The sequence below is a fragment of the Osmerus mordax genome, chromosome 23 (assembly GCF_038355195.1).
Source record: "Osmerus mordax isolate fOsmMor3 chromosome 23, fOsmMor3.pri, whole genome shotgun sequence".
NCBI lineage: Eukaryota > Metazoa > Chordata > Actinopteri > Osmeriformes > Osmeridae > Osmerus > Osmerus mordax.
This window is the reverse complement of record NC_090072.1, coordinates 8,527,734-8,547,781: the sequence shown is the minus strand read 5'-3', so window position 1 is coordinate 8,547,781 and position 20,048 is coordinate 8,527,734. Positions and strand designations below refer to the sequence as shown.

Genomic DNA, 20,048 nt, shown 5'->3' with positions numbered 1-20,048 from the left:
AAAAATCTTTTAATTATCAACGATTTTACAAAGTATGATTGATAAGCAGTTGTACTCACAATGCAATTAAAAATTCAAATAAAAAACACAATTAACATTTATCTTACTAGACCACATTTTGGACCTGTTATTTGTCCAAGATAATACAAATATAAATACTCACATACATACATACACAGATAAAGTGTATTCATTTACAGCATAACAATATATTATATACATTTGCATATTATCATATTTCTGTTCATTTCAGTGTAGCACTTGTGAAATACTGGACAAACAGCACTTTACTGAGTTCTAGAACTTGTAACGAAATAGAAGAGACTGAGGATGGGGCACTGAGGCACAACATACCATAGGGAGACAGAATGGCTCCTTAAAACCTCAGTAAGCTGTAAGCAACTGCACAGCATATCTAATGAAAAAATGATATTGTGTGTACAGCACACAATCAGTTCAGTTATAAGATAAGCTCATGGTGAAATGACACCATCCCATAGGCTTTATTACACAGACAACAGCAAAGCCACATTCTTAGTTTCGCTCAGAGTAATTGGCATATGATGCATCCATACACAGACCTCACTGTCCTCAAACACATACAGAACTAGCATGTAAGGCAAACAAGAGTTTTCTGTAGCTTACAGCCTGAGGTCTGGTTGACACTGGAAAACACAGAGGTAGTGAGTACTGTTGTCTGCATAGAGTTCTGTCAAACGTACAATAAGACCAAGTATCCTGGCCACTAAAACTAAAATAAAAACATACCATTCCCACGAAAGTGCAAAGTCATCTTACAGATGTGACTCATAACATCAGGTTGACATGCTTACATTTGTATGTACAGTGTCACTTTGCTCTCATACATTCCACTCCACAGTCTAGACAGAGATATCCCAATACTGCTCTGTATTTCAAACCCATTATATTTTGTTGGACATAACTACGTAGCCTTGGTCTAAGAAAGAGGGGCCTGCAAGGTCAAAGTGTTGTCCATGTCCAACTCAAAGGTGCCTTTCCTAAAACACATACAGTAACTCTGGAAGGTCTGTAGAAGACCAAGAGACCAAGGAGATTCTGTTTTAAGGCAAGATGATGGCACAGAAGGACTGGAGAGAACTAGCCAAGGTCTGTTGAAGTTCCACTGATGGCACGAAACACATGCATGGAGTTCTGAAGCAGGGAGCGCATCATGTCCTCCTGGTAGATCTGGGGATTTTTTCAAATTATTAAAACAATTCATGTTGTAACATGTAATATGTTAAGCTAGCGCCAGGTCTCAACAATAAAAATGAATGAATAAAATAATGATAGTAATAACCCTTCCAACATGTGACAAGAATTAAACTTGAGCTTTAGTTCATGTCAATGAAATTCTGACTTTTTTGCACCCTTTTTTTGTGGTGACACCATATAATAAAATAGTTAAACCCATCGACCATGGACCAGTGCAATCTTTATGAGTTCTGTTACAGACGCACCCCACGGCCAATCAGCACATTTACAGGAGGGGTCTATAATCACAGATGGCAGTTTACATATGTAACTGACACGTAAAATCATAAATCATTACCTGGCTTTCTTAAAGCTGAAGGGCAGCAAAGACAAGAAGAAGAAAAGTTAGAAAGACAGACGACTGCACTGAGACCGAAAGAAGCACTTTTGACAAGATTAGAAAACGTCTCTACGGCAGGCAGTTATGGTCTAAACACATCTTTGAGAAAACCATCATTCACTGCAAACCAAACTGACTCATCATACTACACCATGTGTATCGTTTTCAAAATCAAGCAATTGTATTGTGTGTGTGTGTTCTTGTGCAACTGTACAGCAAGTCAGTTCTTGCCCTGACGGCTCTCTGAACCATTTTGCAGACGTTCCTATATGAAACGGGTTGCAACACAACTGCACCTCCCCAGACAGCTTCTCACAACAAGGAAAGTAACTTCTCCATTCTCAAATATCTATGAAACGATCTCTAAATCCCTGCCTTTTTATAGCCATACTCAATTAACACACACATACTGTAATTCTAGAAATGTCTGTATAGTTAAACAATTGTTCAGGGCTGTTAGGCAGTCACAGGGCTTCTTCCCTAGTTCAGCTCATGAATCCTCAATGCTAAATAGAGAAGCACTGGCTCCCATTTCCCTGTATATGGAAGGACCCGTTTAGGATCTAACCCCCATCCTAGTAGTCTCAGCTTGGACGTTTAGGTCCCTGTGTCCAAATGCATTCAGTTTACTTCCCTCAACTGTATTACAGTGGACGAGAAAAACGAATCGAAGTGTATTACAAAGTCAAATGAAAATGAAATCCCTTGATCAATAACATTTTTGATTTGTTATTTCTAAATAATCTCATTCAGAAATACCCAGTCACAACTAGTGGGAGTATAGATTGCACCTTACGAGAATGTGATGGGTGTGAGGGTTCTTTTTATTATGTTCCTTTTTTGTTTGTCCTCTTTCTTTTGGTTTGGTTTTGCTTCAGGTTCTAGTTCTGTTTTTTCACTGTTTAGTATTACATTTCTATGTCCCGTGTTGTTCTGGCTGTCATTTGGTTGTAGTGATTTCACCTGTTAATTGTTAGCGTGCCTATTTAAGTCAGGCCCTTCGTTTGTTTCATTGTGTGGTATTGTTTGTGTTAGCGACAAACTGAGCATATATATTCGGATTGATTTCTATAGTGTTTAACCTTTGCCCTGTTTCTTTGACCTTGTATTGTGCCTAGCCCGTTGGATTATTTCTGCCTTGTGGATTACCGACCTGTTTCTGTTTGACTACGATTTTGCCTTGTCCTTTGTGTGGAATAAAACACCAGACCGTTTACTCTGCGTCTGGGTCCTCTTCCCTTTCTGGGATCTACCTGGTATCGTTACAATGGGTGGATATGGACTATGACGTAGCAGGAATGTATATATTTTTTGGGAGGCCTGAGATAACGCAGGTGCCTGATTACATAGCTGAAAAATGCAACAGATAAAAAAAGCATGGGATTAAAGTCCAAAGTTCAGGAGAAACGAACCCCTGTGTGTGTAAGCCTTTGTTTAGAAACGGAGATGCCAGTGATGCAGGTATGAGAGAAAGAAAGGGAGAGAGTGAAAGCATGCGTGCGTGTGTGCGTGTATGGTCGTATAGTACCTGTTCATGGATTATGTCAGACAGCTCCTTGACCATATCCTTGAAGTTGGTTTTCAGACCTTCATGGTACTCAAATTGGTCCTCCTTGATAAGACGCTCGTTGATGTCGAGTGCCATGCTGCAGGCCTGGACAAACCGCCTACAGCGCAAACCGACACGCACACACAGACACACACATATACAAGAATACAAATTAAAAAGGATTGGTGTGACAGGGTTGGATGGTAAAAAGTATCGTTGTATTAAGAGCAAGTCACAAGGATACATTCAATTACAGTCTTCCCTTTAAATCTGCAGATGGCATGTTTCGAATAGATTAGCCAAGAACAACCACAGCCTTTCTTGGGCCATGCCCATCTTGCACCCACCTAAATATTTCCTTGAGCTCTTTCGCTTTCTTGGTGTTGGACAGGTTGGTTTTTGAATCATCCAGAAAGGCTCTGGCATAAGCCATGGGCCCAGCGTTCACCTGGGGGGCAACCAAGGTTATGAGAACAACAATAAACAAACAAAACAAAAAGGAAGATCTGCACACACAAAATCTTTTTTTGAAATGACAAAACAACCATACAAAGCCATTTCTGGAGGTTTTACATTCTTTTCATTAATAAAAGTGTTAGGATTAAATCATGGTCAGAAATAGTTTCCATGGGATGTTATCTCAAGTTACACAGTCCAGCTGTTAGCTGTAGGGTTGCCACAGTATTTGAGTAAACTTTATTGAGTAACCCTATGATACCGACAAGAATTGCAAGTGTGTGTATTTACACAACACCCTGTCTACTTGAGACACTGCCTGGAAGTTTGATAAGGGGCAGCAGTGGTTAGCTTGGTTCTCCTATAGTGCGGCCTTTTGAAACGAGAAATGAGAGACACCAAGCTGCAGGCTAGATCAGGCACAGTGTTACCTGTAACTGTAACACTGTACCTCTAACTGTAACACCACCTTCAGCTGAACCTCGCCAAAACAGAACTTCTCATCATCCCGGCTAAACCCTCCATCTCCCACGATCTTTCAATCACCCTGGGATCTGCGACGGTGACCCCTTCATCCTCTGCCAGGAACCTTGGGGTTACCATGGACGACGAGCTCTCCCTCATGTCCCACATTGCTGCAGTCTCCCGGTCGTGTAGATTCACCCTCTACAACATCCGGAAGATCAGGAGATACCTGTCTGAGCACTCCACCCAGCTGCTAGTCCAAGCACTTGTCCTCTCCAAGTTGGACTATAGCAACTCGCTGCTCGCTGGTCTCCCAGCTTGTTTAACCCGCCCTCTTCAGAGGATTCGGAACGCAGCGGCCTGCCTGGTCTACAATCTACCCAGACGCTCCCATGTTACCCCGCTCCTCATCTCTCTCCACTGGCTACCTATCATGGCCCGTATCAGATTCAAGACCCTGGTACTGACCTTCCGAGCAGTGAACGGGACTGCACCCGTCTACATCAAGTCTCTCCTGCAGCCTTACACCCCCACCCGTCACCTACGGTCTTCTTCAGAAAACCGCCTGGTGGTCCCACCGCTCAAGACCGCCCGGTCCCAACACAAGCTCTTCTCCTGTCTGGCCCCCCAGTGGTGGAATCAACTCCCCACCTCCATCAGAGACACTGACTGTCTCTCCACCTTCAAGAAAAGGCTCAAGACGCACTTGTTCCGGGAGTACAACGGTACTTAGGAATGGTTCGCTTGACCCGATGTTAGTTTCCTCAAGGATCACAATGACTCTTGCTTAGAGACTTGTTGCTCTTGTGGTTAGTGGTAACTGATTGAAATTTTTGTATTTGCTGTGATATATTGTTTTTATTATTGTTGCTTGCTTTTTCCACAGGTACACTTGCACTTATAGCGGTTCATGTTGTTTAATTGTAACTTGTTTAACTACATGCTCTTATGGTTCTTCCCTTTGCACTTTGGTTGTTCACAATGTGTGCTTCATGTTTTGGCTACTCGCAATGTTTTTGTGGCTATCTTGTTGTTATGATCAGTGACCTATGCACTTTGTAAAGCTCTCTCTTGGAAGTCGCTTTGGATAAAAGCGTCTGCTAAATGAATAAATGTAAATGTAAACTGTACGTATATAACTGCATGACCTGTAACTGTATGTACCTGTAACTGTATATAACTGTATGACCTGTAACTGTAAAAAACGGTATGACCTGTAACTGTATGTACCTGTAACTGTATATAACTGCATGACCTGTAACTGTATGTACCTGTAACTGTATATAACTGTATGACCTGTAACTGTAAAAAACGGTATGACCTGTAACTGTATGTACCTGTCACTGTATATTACTGTATGACCTGTAACTGTAAAAAACGGTATGACCTGTAACTGTGTGACCTGTACTGTATATACACTATATTGCCAAAAGTATTCACTCAGCTATCCAAATCATAGTGCGCAGAGGGCGCCAACTTTCTGCAGTCAATAGCTACAGATCTCCAAACTTCATGTGATCTTCAGATTAGCTCAAGAACAGTGCGTAGAGAGCTTCATGGAATGGGTTTCCATGGCCGAGCAGCTGCATCCAAACCTTACATCACCAAGTGCAATGCAAAGCGTCGGATGCAGTGGTGTAAAGCACGCCGCCAATGGACTCTAGAGCAGTGGAGACGTGTTCTCTGTAGTGACAAGTTATGCTTCTCCTTCTGGCAATTTGATGGATGAGTCTGGGTTTGGCGGTTACCAAGAGAATGGTACTTGTCTGACTGCATTGTGCCAAGTGTAAAGTTTGGTGAGGGGGGATTATGGTGTGGGGTTGTTTTTCGGGACTTGGGCTTGGCCCTTTAGTTCCAGTGAAAGGAACTGTTAATGCTTCAACATACCAACAATTTTGGGACAATTTCATGCTCCCAACTTTGTGGGAACAGTTAGGAGATGGCCCCTTAGTGTTCCAACATGACTGTGCACCAGTGCACAAAGCAAGGGCCATAAAGACATGGATGAGCGAGTTTGGTGTGGAAGAAGTTGACTGATCTGCACAGAGTCCTGACCTCAACCCGATAAAACACCTTTGGGATGAATTAGGGCAGAGACTGAGAGCCAGGCCTCTCGTCCAACATCAGTGTCTGACCTCACAAATGCACTTCTGGAAGAATGGTCCAAAATTCCCATAAACACTGTATATAACTATGACCTGTAACTGTATATACCTGTATGACTTGTAACTGTATATAACTGTAACTGTATATAACTATGACCTGTAACTGTATATAACTGCATGACCTGTAACTGTATATAACTGTAACTGTATATAACTATGAACTGTAACTGTATATAACTGCATGACCTGTAACTGCATATAACTATGACCTGTAACTGTATATAACTGCATGACCTGTAACTGTATATAACTGTAACTGTATATAACTATGACATGTAACTGTATATAACTGTAACTTTATATAACTGTATGACCTGTAACTGTATATAACTGTAACTTTATATAACTGTATGACCTGTAACTGTATATAACTGTATATATTATGTACACTGTGGGCCTACCTGTACAGAGACACAGCCCTGCAGTTTGAGCTGCAGCTGGATCATGTCCACCTCCTGGCTGGAGCACAGCTTGTGGAGCTCGGCCGTGCGAGCCCTCATCTCGTCTATGGCAACGTCCACCGGCTTCAGCTCCACGTGTTTCTCCCCCATCACCTCCACACGCTTCTTCACATAGGGGAACGTGTTGGCCGCTAGGGAGAGCAGAGAAGGCAGTGCATGGGTGCATATCTGGCACGGCTCATTTGTGTAGGTGTCTGCCAACTGTTTTGCTTATCAGCAACACAACAACCACTACAACACAACAACCAGGGGCCCGTTCTCCGTACGTCGCTAACTCAGTTAGCTGGATTTGATTGTTGACGATTTGTCATTATCTTGGATTGTTCGGTTCTTCGAAGCTCATCCTGGACTTGCTGTCATAGCAACAGGTCCGTAAGCTTAAACCTGCTCGGGAGCAGGTTTATTTTATGTAAACACGATTAGATTGAGGCTTTACAAGCAGAGGTGATACAGGAAGTCTGTCACAGACATGTCTTGTCCGTTTTTACTACAGGAACCTGTTGCAGAAGGTGCAAGAATAATTAGCAGAATTTAACATGAAACCGAATTAATTGCTCATTGCGTGAGGCTCCTTAAGCACAGCGCGATATGCTAGCCTATACTTTTTGAGAGGATAGCCTATCGTTTTTTTTGTGAGGGTGTCATTTACATAATACATTTGTTGAAACCACATCATATGACATTAAAGATGATAAATGAAAATATGAAAGTATGAAAATAAAAAAAACATAGACCTATAGCTTACTGTAATAACTCCTCTACATTTATTTGGTCTGCTACTTTTTGCCAGCCCTCTTTCTTGGATTTTTCAGACTTTGAGGTGTTCCCTGGCGTTCTGATAAAATCTTCAAATTCGGAGTAACCTTCGAGCAAGCTGTTGCTCTGTTGGCTCTGTTGCGGAAAAAACAGGGCGCTCATTTTGGCCACGGTGAGCAGCCATAGACTTATGTGAGCAGCCAATAGCAGCGTTGCTGATCAAGGTTTCTACTATCGATACATACCCCCTTTTAGACCAACGTATAACTCAATCCAGCTATATTAATCATAAACAACAAGTGTGTTCGAAGAACCGAATTAGCCAGATCATGATAAGCAAGATGATGTCATCTTGGATGTGTCATTTGATCTCGGATGTAATAAGCGACGTACAGAGAACGGGCCCCAGGCCTTGTTCTCACTGTGGCTTCCCTGACTTAGATGCACGCCGGTCTATGTTTTGATGAAGGTATCGTCGTTTTTTTTATGGTTGAACCACATATTTTGGTTAGTTGTGTAGACGGTTCTGTTCTTTAGTCTTAAGATGTTCTGTCGACCTTTCCGCATGCACTTTCCGTATGTCCTTTTGAATAAAAGTGTCCGCTAAATGATTACATTTTCTTCATGATAACTTTGTGATTTCTAGATATGTTAACATACTTAACCTACTCCATTGTTGCAAATCACCCAGCGTTTTAAAATACAGAATTGTTATCAGGTGACCGTCTTGGCAAATTCAGTACAAGCGAGAGATCGAGACTTGGCTCGAGGAGGTAATTTGTGTTGTAGATAGTGTAATCAGGCTACAGTTAGCAGAATTTGTTTATGTGAATAGGTAAGTGGTATGGTTCTTAGATGGAGTGCAGTGAGGAAGAACAGCCCAGCTTAGTCTGTTGTCACCCTGCTGTCACCAGGGGTAGCTACCACCTACTACTGGCCTAAGGGGGAAGTCCTTATCAGAAAGACAAACAAGCCATTTGTCAATAGGTAAACATAAAAAATTTAAACAAAAACCTATATATTTTGGTCTCTGGTAATAAAGTAGTGAAGTATTTCTAAGGAGTGGAGTAGAACATTTTTTTTGTGAAAAGGGGTAAGCAAAAAAGAATGTGAGAAGTAATGGTTACTTTTGAGCACAGTCCTCCTCTTGCACTGCTCCTCCACTCCTCCGTGTTTCTTTCCGTTCAGCGTGTACGGCGTCTCAAACACAAACTGGTTGATGTTGTGGCACTTCTCAAAGTCCGTCTTCTTCTCTGGAGCCTCCTTCTCCTCGAAGTAGGGCTTGACGAAGGTGACCTGGACGTACGCAAACTTGGGATCTAGGTCTTTGGGGTTGACCTAGTGGGAAGTTAAAAGTCGGAACTGATAGGTACTTTGTAACTCATAAAAGTTAATAGTGTTACTAATAAAGCATCCTTTACGTAAAATCGATTAAGCATGTACAGAAAGTAAACAAATTATAGCCTTATGAAACTAATCAACCTAATCCGAACAAGAATACAATGTCATCCAGATGTTATAAAGAGACAACAACTTAACAGCCATCGCTAAGTTTCCCACCAAAAACAGCTAGATGGGTTTGGCTGAGTGATCTGTAGCCAGCTCCGTGAAGGCGTGGAACTAACAGTAGTTTCTGGTTAAAATTACTGAACTGGATTTGACATCCACTACGAGTCCAAGAAAAATACATGTGTTTGACTGTTCTCACAGCATTTTCTGGAATCTAAGTTACCTTGTTGGAGTCCTGTATGATTTTAAGGTTTTCGGCTCCAAATTTATCTCCGTAGAGCGCAAGGAGACGTTGGGAGATTTCGGACAGACCTGTGAGCTTTGGCTCCTTGTACACATACTCGATTCCATCCTCCTCTTCAAAGAAGCCCTGTAGACACATCAGTTTGAGACAAAACAGGGCTAACTGGTAATGAGGGCCGGATAATGGGAGCCGTACAACTGTGAATATCAACAGCAGATGCAGTGGGTGCAGCTGCAACAATGTTCCCGGATGCCAAATAAAAATGGCTGTTTCCATTGGTCAAATCCTTGGTTCATTGCAAATGCCCAGTTAAAGGGATTTGTTCATGCAAGTGAATTTGTGACTTTGTTCATGCGAGTGAATTGTTCTCCTAACCTCCTCTTTAGCTGATACGTAGATCTCCATTTTTGCATTGTACTGGATGCAGACACTTTTGATCAGGCTTTTAAATGTGTGTTTTAAAATACACAGTTCTCAAATTGACATAAATGTATGGCCTTTGATATACCTGTTTGATATTAAGAATAATAATAGTAAAGAGAGAAGTGACATTTTGACATCTCAATTTTGACATTTGTGGTGGTGTGTTCTGCACTTCCTTCTTGTAATTTCCGGGTCTGTTTGACTACTCTAAAATGCCTCATTGACATGCCATCTGATTGAATGTCACTGTGTACTACATGTGATGGCAAATATCAATTTACACAGCTGTTACTAATCTTGTCATATCAGATCAGGTTTTTTCCCCAGGGAAGAAAGCAGGATATGTTTTAGAGAATGCAAAGGGACCTGTGTCTCTATTTAATCTAGTCAACCCTAGTTAACCCCAGGTGGGTAACATTCTAATGACAGAAGGAGTATGCGTTCATTAATAATTAATTAACAAATTAATTATTAATTAGACTGATTCTAGGTGATTTTATTTTGACTATAGCATATGATACTTTTCCACAGATCAATGCATGTCCGTCAGACTCCGCCCTCCACACAACCGGAGAGCGCAAAGTCACGTGTGACATTTACCCGTGCTGTCATTCTCTTAAGTTATTCTAAGTCTTGAGATTCTGGAAGTGTGTGTGAGCGGGGTGTGTGTTGCATCCTCGATCTCCCCACCTGTCCGTAGAAGGCTACTCGGAAGTAGGTCCCCAGGAGTCTTCTGCCTGAGTGCATCACCTCCAGGATCTTGTTGTAGGCCCGGTGCAGCGTGTCGTACAGTCCACTCAGCTTCTGCATCGAAACGGAACACGGCGTTGCCCTGTTAGTGCTGAGGATTGTTGGCATGCAGACAGAACACGCGCTGCTGGGAAACGTGCTTGTGCTGACGTGTTTGTGAGCAAGCTTCCATGAAGCTAAAGGAAATATGTTTGACTTCTCCTCTGATTGAGCCGATTTGCTGGCAGATGCAACACAGAGGCTTGCAACTAGCCAAAAGAGCTAAATTTAAAAACAGTAGAGTAAACTTCTCACAGCAGTATTTACACCAGAGAATGTATTCCATAAACCACGGGCTGGTTTGTTGAATGCATTATAAACACTTGCAAGGAAAATCTGTGTGTATCTGTGTGTGTCCGGCTGTACAATATCGGTGCATGCGTGTGAGTTTGTGTGTGTACTTGTGTTTGTGATGGATAAAGAAGCTCTACAGGCCTAGATCAGTCATACATAAATACGTGTCATGTAGTCTCCTTTGTTTCTACTAGATATCTACCCACTTTCCTGTCACCGTGCTGTCGTTTGTGGGTTTTCAGGCTACGCACCTCAAACTCGTGGCGTTTCTCATACACGGGGATGAGGAGCTTGGCAATGTGTGTGATGAGCTCATATCGCTCGGCCTTCCACAATCCCTCCACACACAGCTCCAGGCGTTCCACTAACACCTCCTGAATGCCAACAAACACACATGGGATCAATGTACCATCAACCAGCGTCTGACAACACCAAGACCTATCAAAATGTAAACAAGTTATCCTGGAGGTTCTCCTTTACTAAACGACCTGAGGTCAACTCTATGATGACGTCACTATGGGCCTGCAGTAATGACTGAATGAGAACGAATGAATCACGTTTTGGCACCAAATGGTTTTCTAATAATAAACAAGTTGGAAAATATATTTTCTGACGGTTACTGTACAAATAAAACTCTGGGTCACACACCAGGAGGCATTTCAAGGAATCCCGTTTCATTCAACTTAACACTGTTTACTAGCGGTAAATGCACAATGGTGGGCCCTTGCCAAGCCAGGAGACCTGGGAGTCCTTTCTTCTCTCCCTGGCGTTAGCGATGCCCCTGCACTCACTTCAGAGTAGTAGACATCCTGCATCCCTGTGTCTTCCTTCATGGCAGCCTCTTCCTCTATGTTCAGGGTGATCTTTTTGAAGGCTGCCAAGCCGCTGGGGAAAAGCTCTGGGGAAAACACACACACACTTGTAGCAAAGTCCCACAAACCAGGATCCATGGTGCCAAACAGACTTTGTGGAAATTAAATTGAATTTTTCTTCTCAAGAACCACACTGTTATACAGACTCTACAACAAGGATATTAGTTGATGTGTGACGATGTCTGCTTTTCTTTTTAAAACTGTGTAAAAAAACTATGGTTTACTGTAATAGAACTTCCCTTCCTGTGAGGCTTGGTCAGTCGGTTAGTCTGTCGGGAATTTGCATAGTTGAAATGGAATAGAAAAGTAGCCATGGAGATCTCTACTAATTTTTGTTTTGACCCTACTGGATGGAGTGTTTGATTGATTGTGCATGTTTTGAGTATACGTACAGTATATGCAACTGAAGGGCCAGTAAAAACAACGGTATAAACCTTTGGACTGTCTGTTACCGTACAAACGGTTTATGCAAATCTCTACAAACAATACAATAAGATGCATAACCAAATGCCACAGTTGTAAAGGATATGATCTTTTCTTTGCTTGAACGTAGAGAGAATTGCAAAAGATTGTACGTGGTGTATTGTCAATGTGGATGATTTGCATGCTTTTAAGACTTCTTGGAAATTCACTTCTGACTGAAGTTGAAAAATAAGAAGATTGATACAGAAATGTAAAAAAATGACCAAATGTGTCAAAGAAACCCAATTAAATTCAATTATTATTAAGCAATACTTGATTTACTTTTTGGAGGATTACAAATAGGTACAAGTCTACGACGAGTTTCCACTGCAGAACTTTACCCCAGAACTAGGAACTATACCCTGGACCTCGCCATGTTTTTTACTGCAGGAACCAGGCTGAGGGAAAGCAGGAGGGATTGTTCTGTCTTAATTGTAACCTAATATTTCTCTCTCATTGGTTTGCCCTGAGATGATTCTCAAAAATACGGAACAAAGCGTGTCCCGTATAAGTTCACTTCTATTTATTTTATATATATACATACAGTGCATACATCAGCCTAATTTGCCTAGTCATCTGGGGACAGGAACCTTCTAACTCTTTAAAAAGTAGTTCTGCAAATGAAAAGTTAAGGGATCTTGTGGTAGAAACACATCTTAACACTGCCAGCCCTCCAACCTCCCCTTCTCTAACGCCTTGGTGGATCCACAGTGTCTTGACTGACCATGAGTGGAAGTGAGAGTGTAGGATCAACACGGGAAGTCTTACTCTTTCTGTTAAGGTACTCTGCCACCAAGGCAGCCACATGGACGTAACACATAGCAGCCTGTTGAGACAAGACAGACAAACCAGTGCTGGGTGAGTATAAATCTTGAATTAGTATGACATCATGATTTTTTCTTCCAATGTAGCTGTTTCAGAGCACATCACTGCATGGTATAAGTATATAAATGCAGCACTTTTAAAACTGGCACTTCATTGAGCCTTGCAACATTTCATGAGGGTACGTTCTCCTTTTTCTTAACACAAAGAAACAGGAACACCTGGTCATACTTGATAACATATCAAGCACTCGCAAGCACTCACACACACGCACACGCTCCCTCTTGTCTTCGCTAGCACGAGTCTAGACTTTAGTTACAGTACATTAACCATAAATGTAATGATTAATCGTGTTCATGGATAGGACAACCAAACATTAGACAGCTTCTACGTGATAATACTGTCAGTGGAAAGGAATTTGGTTGGTAAAAATCAACACATGAATACATATGGATATTCCCAATGATTACCCAACGTGTTCCCGAAACTCTGGAGGAGAAACGACATGAAGCAGGACGTACCTCGGACAGGTCTCCATTTTTTATGTGTGCCCGGGCCATGCTGTCCAGCCAGGTGCGCCTGAGTTCGGGCGTGCTGGCGTAGGACCGGGCCAGGCTGTACTGGAGGTCCAGCAGCATCTCGGGGTCCTTCTCGTGCTCCCTCATCTGGGCCGTGGCCATCAGCACTGTCCTGATGCGCTTGGTCAGGCCCTTCACCTCCGATGGGAAGGCTGTCGACTGTTGGGGGAACGCGCACACACACATGTACACACCCGCGCGCACACACACACACACACACACACACACACACACAGAAGCAAGCACACACAGAGAAGAAACTTTAGGCCAAGAGATCCTACAGCCAAAGTATTACCAGTTGGTCAAGACAAGCAGTGTCTTGAGCAAGTTATTGCTCCCTACTAAAATAACAGATTACAACCTACTCTGGGAACTCCCGGAGCAGATAAACAAACTGCAGAATGATGTATAGTCCCAGTGTGACACCACTGTTGGACCAGGATGATTCATGTCAGGATCAATAACCTTCTGTTGACCTCTGGGTCAGATCATTCAGCTTATCTCTTTGACTCCCACAATCTTCATCACTATCTCGAGGGGGGTCAGATGGCTTGGGCAAGGCACTTCACCCTACTTGCCTCGGGGAGAATGTCCCTGTACTTACTGAAAGTCGCCCTGTAAGTCGCTTACTGTAAGTGTCTGCTAAATCAGTGGTTCCCAAAGTAGGGGTCGGGACCCCCGGGCACATCATGTAACTACATACATTCCTACCTGTATAATAATACATCCCTTTGCGTAAAAAGCATCAGCTAAATGAATACATGCAAATGCAAGAGTGGTAGCTTAGAATGTCAGAGTAGAACATTGAGGACAGCGTGCTCTCTCTTACCTTCATGGCCTTGTCGCTGTTGGCAAAGTTGTTGATGATGGAGAGCGACTCCTGAAAGCGAGAGCTGCCTGTCAGGGCCACGTCTGAGATGAGCTGGCTCACGGCGATGATAATCTGTGCGGGAAATCAAAAAGCGCAAGGGGGTCCTGGCGTTAACACCGAGCCCAGCCTGCGTCTGTTCCATCGCATGAATCATGGGCCCGAACTCACGGATTTGTGTCAATAAAGCAACGAGAGAATGAATGGAAAAGCTGGATTGGCTTCTGGGAAGCCGGTGGGTTGTCTGTGTTTAAAAGTTGTTCCAGACCCTCTGGTGAAATGATCAAAGCGAGTGTGGTGTGGACCGTCAAGTCTGCCTGGGTCTCAGACTAGAACAGAAGAGGATGCACTTGGGGCCTGGAATTAAAGGCTCAACCAGGGGGGTCAGATGGCTGAGCGGTTAGGGAATCGGACTATTAATCAGAAGGTTGCCGGTGCAATTCCTGGCCGTGCAAAATGAAGTTGTGTCCTTGGGCAAGGCACTTCACCCTACTTGCCTCGGGGGGAATGTCCCTGTACTTACTGTAAGTCGCTCTGGATAAGAGCGTCTGCTAAATGACTAAATGTAAATGTAATGTAAATGTAGCCATTCAATGCTGCCTGGGTAAATACATGATGTATATGGCTCACCATATCTGACTATTTGCACAACTGGAAATGTTCAGATGAAGACACAAGCACACACAGACACACACACTCTCTCTCTGTCCGGACCTGCAGGTGTGTGCGTAGGAAGGTCTTCCTCTTGGTGTAGTCGTAGTTGTTCCTCATGAGCAAATACAGCAGGGCTGAGGCCTCCGCCCTGAGGGACGCCATCTTGGACACGCAGCACTTAAGTACCTCGTAGCACAGCGCCGCGCACAGCGTCACACGGCCCTTAAACAACACCGGCGGGAACTAGGGGAGAGAAAAAAATGCGGTTTGAAAACCGGTATAAAAGCTTGACTATCCAAATAACTGAACCGTGTCTGGTCCCGTCCCTGTTTATGTTTCTTACTTTGTTTATAAATGCCCTGAGGGAGGCAAACACGTGACGGAGGGCGGCCTCTGATTGGCCGACCTTGAGGAAGGTCAGGTAGATGTCAAAGAGTTTCTTCATCAGGGGGTTCTGACCGTCGCTGTCCAGCAGTTGGGTCTGGGTGTAAATGCACAGTGGGTGAAAGAAATAACAGATGAGCAGATCACATATGAGCCACTAACCTCAGCTCGTCAATATCCGCCGAACACGTCTGTGTGTGTGTGCGTGTGGACTGACCTTGAAGTTCTGAGTGAAGAGCGAAAGGACGTCCAACACACTGAGACACGCCTCGGTGGAGATGTTGCCTTCGAGCACAGCTTGGTGGTGGACCTCGGCCTCAGACGGCCCCATCCCTGGACACACACACACACATCCAAACAGACACACACGCACACACGTCCAAACACACACACGTCCAAACACACACACGCACATCCAAACATACACATCCAAACAGACACACACACACACACACACACATCCAAACACACACAAACACACATCCAAACACACATACGCACACACAAACAGGCACAACACATCCACACACATACATCCAGATAAATGCTTGCCGTACATACAAAAAGCTTTAAACAATCTTATTTGAAGTTGTCCTCCATGTTCCTGGAGGTGATGGTGGTGAGTACCGATGTTGAGAGTGAGAGAGGTGTCCATGGTGCTGAACTGCTGCATCTTGGTCTGCATGAAGCTGTTCCGGCAGCGCATCACAGGCATGGTCTGAGACTTCCTGTCTGGAGAGAACAGCTTGGACACCCAGGCATCTTGGCTCCTGGAAACCCAACAACAATAAAGCACTCAGAAGCTGATGCGCATGAAAGCAGGCATGCATGAAACACATGAAACGAGTAAAGTGGCATTCAATGGAAAAGGATGGCAAACAAACTGGAACCCTAAGTACACATTCCAATGAAACGGATAATGGTGAAATGAAAGCGATAACGGCAGGACAGGATGAAAAACAGCAACGAGAATCCTGACAGGTGCATATAGTTTCATGGTGTGGCAAAAGTGTACTTTGGTAGGTGTGCTCACCCACACCCAGGTGTGTTTACTTTGCAACATCCAGTGTCATCCGTACCTGCCAATGTTCCTCTTCCCAACGTAGCGGAACTGCACCACGCATGTCCTGCAAGAACCGAGAAATGGGGTGAGACGTGTGTGTGTGTGTGTGTGGTCAGCAGAGGTAACAGATGAAAGTCCCCTTGGAAAGCCCTTGGATAACTACTCACTCCAGCAGACTGAGGAAGTTCATGACATCTTGTGGGTTGGCTTTGTTCCAGTATGCCAGCAGAGTCTCTACAGGAAGAAGGGCAGCAGAAATTAGGCAGTGGTTGGCCCAGCTAGTCCTTCAGGGCTTCACTGAGGTAAGACATGCGTGCGTGTGTGTGTGTGTATGTGTTATGGACCTTCAGTCACGGTCCTGATGATGTGTAGGAAGCAGAACAGCAGTCCTTTGATCTCGTACTGGCCCAGTCGACCAATGGGAGGCAGGGTGCTGCTCATGGTGGAGCCACGTCTGTGCAGCTGAAAGCACACACACCACTTCTATTAGTCTGCAGAGGGAGATTGTGAATTCAACTGTGTTCCATCAAATATACAGAAGTGGCCAAGCTCCCCATGAATCCTGTTGTTTTCTTCCAGTGTTATGTTTGGCACCTTTAACTGTGCGTACTGGGTGGCTAACCTGGTACAATGCATCCCAAACAGGCTTTACCGCAGCAGCCAGGGTTCAATTCCAAACCAAGCCATTTACTGCATGTCATCGCCTCTCTCTCTCCCATGCCTTTCCACTCTCTCTACATACTAGTACAATCAAAATAAAGCATAAATGTAAAAAAAATACATAAATTGTGTGCATACTGTCGCATCTGGTGTTTGGCAGTGCTTTGAGGGGTCATTAAGTGTTAGGTTGGTCTGTGTCAACAGTGTTATATGTTTAAATAACACTCCATCTTCAACAGATTAAGTTCAGAGGGACTAACATTCAAGACAAACAGGTCCTAAAATTCTCCACTTTCTTATTCTATTCCAACCTGGCTCCCAAATGTCCTGCGAGGCAGTCATTTAGTCAACACATGAAAATATGAGTCAAATTACGAAAGACAATTATGCTGACAGACTAAAACAACCTTCAAATACTTCTGCTGCACCTACTACATGTTATGACTATCAGCGTGTCGCTTTGGACAAAAGCGCCCGAGAAATGAGTCAAAGGCAAACATGCGTTACGTTCCCCAGTGTTGGGTTGTTGTTTGTCTGTGTGTTTCCCTTTTAGGATCCCTCTCTGATTGGAGCTCTGGCTCCTCCCCCCCCTCATCAGTGACTGCAGCTGGAGTCAACCACCACCTATATAAGCTTCCACATGTCTCTGTGTCAAGAGAGAGCTGGCGGCATGCTATTGCTGTGGTCTGTAAATATTGTGTGCTGCGCTCTCTGTTTTCTGTGGTGCAGTACCTAAGAGTTTTGTTAAAGTATCGGTCTTAGTGAACCATTTTCGTTTGTGGTTAGTCTGTGTGACGGACACGTGTATTGAACGTGTATTTTTTCTGTTCCCAGGGGGAAGGGGAAAGCGCCTTGGGAGTGCTTAGGCAAGAGGCCCGTGGGCATACATCACCCGTAGCTGTTACCTTGTCTATGCACACTAGGTAAGACCTGGGCGGACCACCCCCTGTATTTTTGGTTAGTGCGCCGACTGGAGTGTCAGATAGGGGTGTGATTTACTTTCTTTGCTTTGGTTCCGCCCAGCCCCTCTCCCCATATTACCGTGTTTGGGCCAAATAAACAGCCTCCGTAAACGGTACAACAGCGTCTGTGTCCCTTCCTCACACCAACGACCCTACACCTGTCCCCTGACTCCACGAGGCTTACTAGCAGCGGGGTGTTGCGTTCCCTCCTCTAAGAGGCGTACGTAACAATGCGTGTCAGACTGTTTGCAAAAGGCTGTCCTCCTCTTACCTCATGACTGTCTGGGGTGCCAGGGTCCATAAACAAGGATCCTCTGGAATCTTCTCTCCTCACGTGGCCGTTCTGACCTGCCAAGAACAACAACATCCCAGCTGAGTGTGCATCTCTTTGGACCAAACATGGTGATGAGTCACTTCTCCAGTTGGGGAAATGAAGCATTCTTCTGAGAATGCTCTGTAGAGAACTACAAAGGACTTCTGAAGATGATAATGCACCTGTAGACATGGCTCAGATGTGCCTTGAAACGTTCTGTTTATGGTGACTTTTGAGTGGAATACGCCTGAGAAGTCTGAGGCCTTAAGTATTTGATTTTAGATGGCTCTGTTTTTTGACAGCTATGGTTATGTGTTTCATCTGATCCAGGACACGGAGGAGGAGGAAACTTCCGGAAGGAACTGACCGGGGTCCTTCTCGACTGCCATGCTGGTCCTGCGGCTGTCCATGGAGCCCGTCGACATCGAGTCGTCTCTGGATCCCTATGATGCGTCAGGGAACACGGAGAGAACAACACAAGCTTCCTCCAGTTATTCACCACACCCTGACGACTTACAAGAAAAATCTTTACGCGTACTAGGGGTTAAACATGTCATTTGGGGTTTTAATTAAATCCCATAAATAAATACATGTATTTTTTTAGTTGAGCACATTACAATAAAGGGCCAAGCAATATAGAGACATGACATGTCTATAGATAGACTATACAAACATTCCATAGGGTAAATATGTCATATAACTATACTGTGTGAACCGAGACCTCCAGAGGAGGAGAGGACTCACGTTGAAGGCCAGGCCTGAGCTGGAGGTGAGCTGCTGGGCAGACAGCTGCTTCATGTTCTGGTAGAGCAGCTCCAGCAACGGGAGGTACAGCAGGCAAATCCGGGCCTGCTGGTTCTGAGACAGGCAATGACGTTGATTATGGTGTGAATGGTATACCGATGTTACCGGACGAGAAGATTAAAGGTGAAGAAAATAGGAAATATTGGCACCGATGGGATTAAAGTCTTGCAGATTTTTGGATGAACACAAAATTCCACATGGGTCCCACATATACATTGGCTTGTTGATCTAAGATGCAACATTGGTAGTTGTTTGTGATGTCCAAACATAATGTAATGCGTATTTGCTGAGTCGCTTGTCATGGAAATTAAACCACAGCATGCGCATGTCGATCCTATCCTATACACGAGGGGAGCATTAAGGCCCAAACAGCGATAAAACTTTGAATACATTATCGTCTGCACACAAGGAGACATTCTACCGAAGTTTATAAGCGTCTCAAAGAAACAAGTTTACAACATGTTTTATGTACATGCATTAACTTCCTATGAAGCTAAAAGGTGTTTCCTGACATTCTTCCTGTGATTATCTTGCACAACATCATCAGCAATATGTTCATCGCAAGTCAGCAGTTATCAAAACTTGCAAAAGTAAATTGCAATAGTGCGAGAGTTGATAAAGAGTATATCAATTCAGAGCAACATACACTGTAGAAACATCTAAAAATGACTTATCCACAGCGATATGACAGATGAAACAGATCTTACAAACCATGAGACTATTTGCACGTGAAAGGCAGACTAGTTTGCATAACAGACTCTCCAATCTTTCTAAAACAGGGAAAGCGTGCTGTGTTAAAAACACATGGTTGGTATTCAAAAAACCAAACAACCTCGATGTGTCCGAACACCCTGTCGACCAACCACACATCCACGCCCTT

The 20,048-nt window shown here is 43.8% G+C and overlaps 1 protein-coding gene across 2 annotated transcripts in view; it reads right to left on the bottom strand.

The window, feature by feature from the left end:
• Window positions 1-16: 16 nt before the first annotated feature.
• The window catches only part of dock11 (dedicator of cytokinesis 11), a 54,003-nt gene continuing 33,971 nt past the window's right edge, over window positions 17-20,048 (bottom strand). For both annotated transcript variants that reach the window (XM_067261857.1, XM_067261858.1), the window contains 22 exons: window positions 19,109-19,222; window positions 18,732-18,807; window positions 18,323-18,399; window positions 16,774-16,891; window positions 16,597-16,663; window positions 16,446-16,493; window positions 15,994-16,136; window positions 15,584-15,699; window positions 15,326-15,463; window positions 15,043-15,225; window positions 14,290-14,403; window positions 13,404-13,619; window positions 12,829-12,886; window positions 11,518-11,624; window positions 10,978-11,100; window positions 10,334-10,447; window positions 9,200-9,346; window positions 8,595-8,805; window positions 6,652-6,842; window positions 3,512-3,612; window positions 3,144-3,282; window positions 17-1,209 (listed from right to left, as the gene is read on the bottom strand). In XM_067261857.1, the coding sequence (XP_067117958.1) occupies window positions 1,120-1,209; window positions 3,144-3,282; window positions 3,512-3,612; window positions 6,652-6,842; window positions 8,595-8,805; window positions 9,200-9,346; window positions 10,334-10,447; window positions 10,978-11,100; window positions 11,518-11,624; window positions 12,829-12,886; window positions 13,404-13,619; window positions 14,290-14,403; window positions 15,043-15,225; window positions 15,326-15,463; window positions 15,584-15,699; window positions 15,994-16,136; window positions 16,446-16,493; window positions 16,597-16,663; window positions 16,774-16,891; window positions 18,323-18,399; window positions 18,732-18,807; window positions 19,109-19,222 (2,691 nt within the window). In that variant the 3' untranslated portion in view covers window positions 17-1,119. The remainder of the gene's footprint in view (window positions 1,210-3,143; window positions 3,283-3,511; window positions 3,613-6,651; window positions 6,843-8,594; window positions 8,806-9,199; window positions 9,347-10,333; window positions 10,448-10,977; window positions 11,101-11,517; window positions 11,625-12,828; window positions 12,887-13,403; window positions 13,620-14,289; window positions 14,404-15,042; window positions 15,226-15,325; window positions 15,464-15,583; window positions 15,700-15,993; window positions 16,137-16,445; window positions 16,494-16,596; window positions 16,664-16,773; window positions 16,892-18,322; window positions 18,400-18,731; window positions 18,808-19,108; window positions 19,223-20,048) is intronic.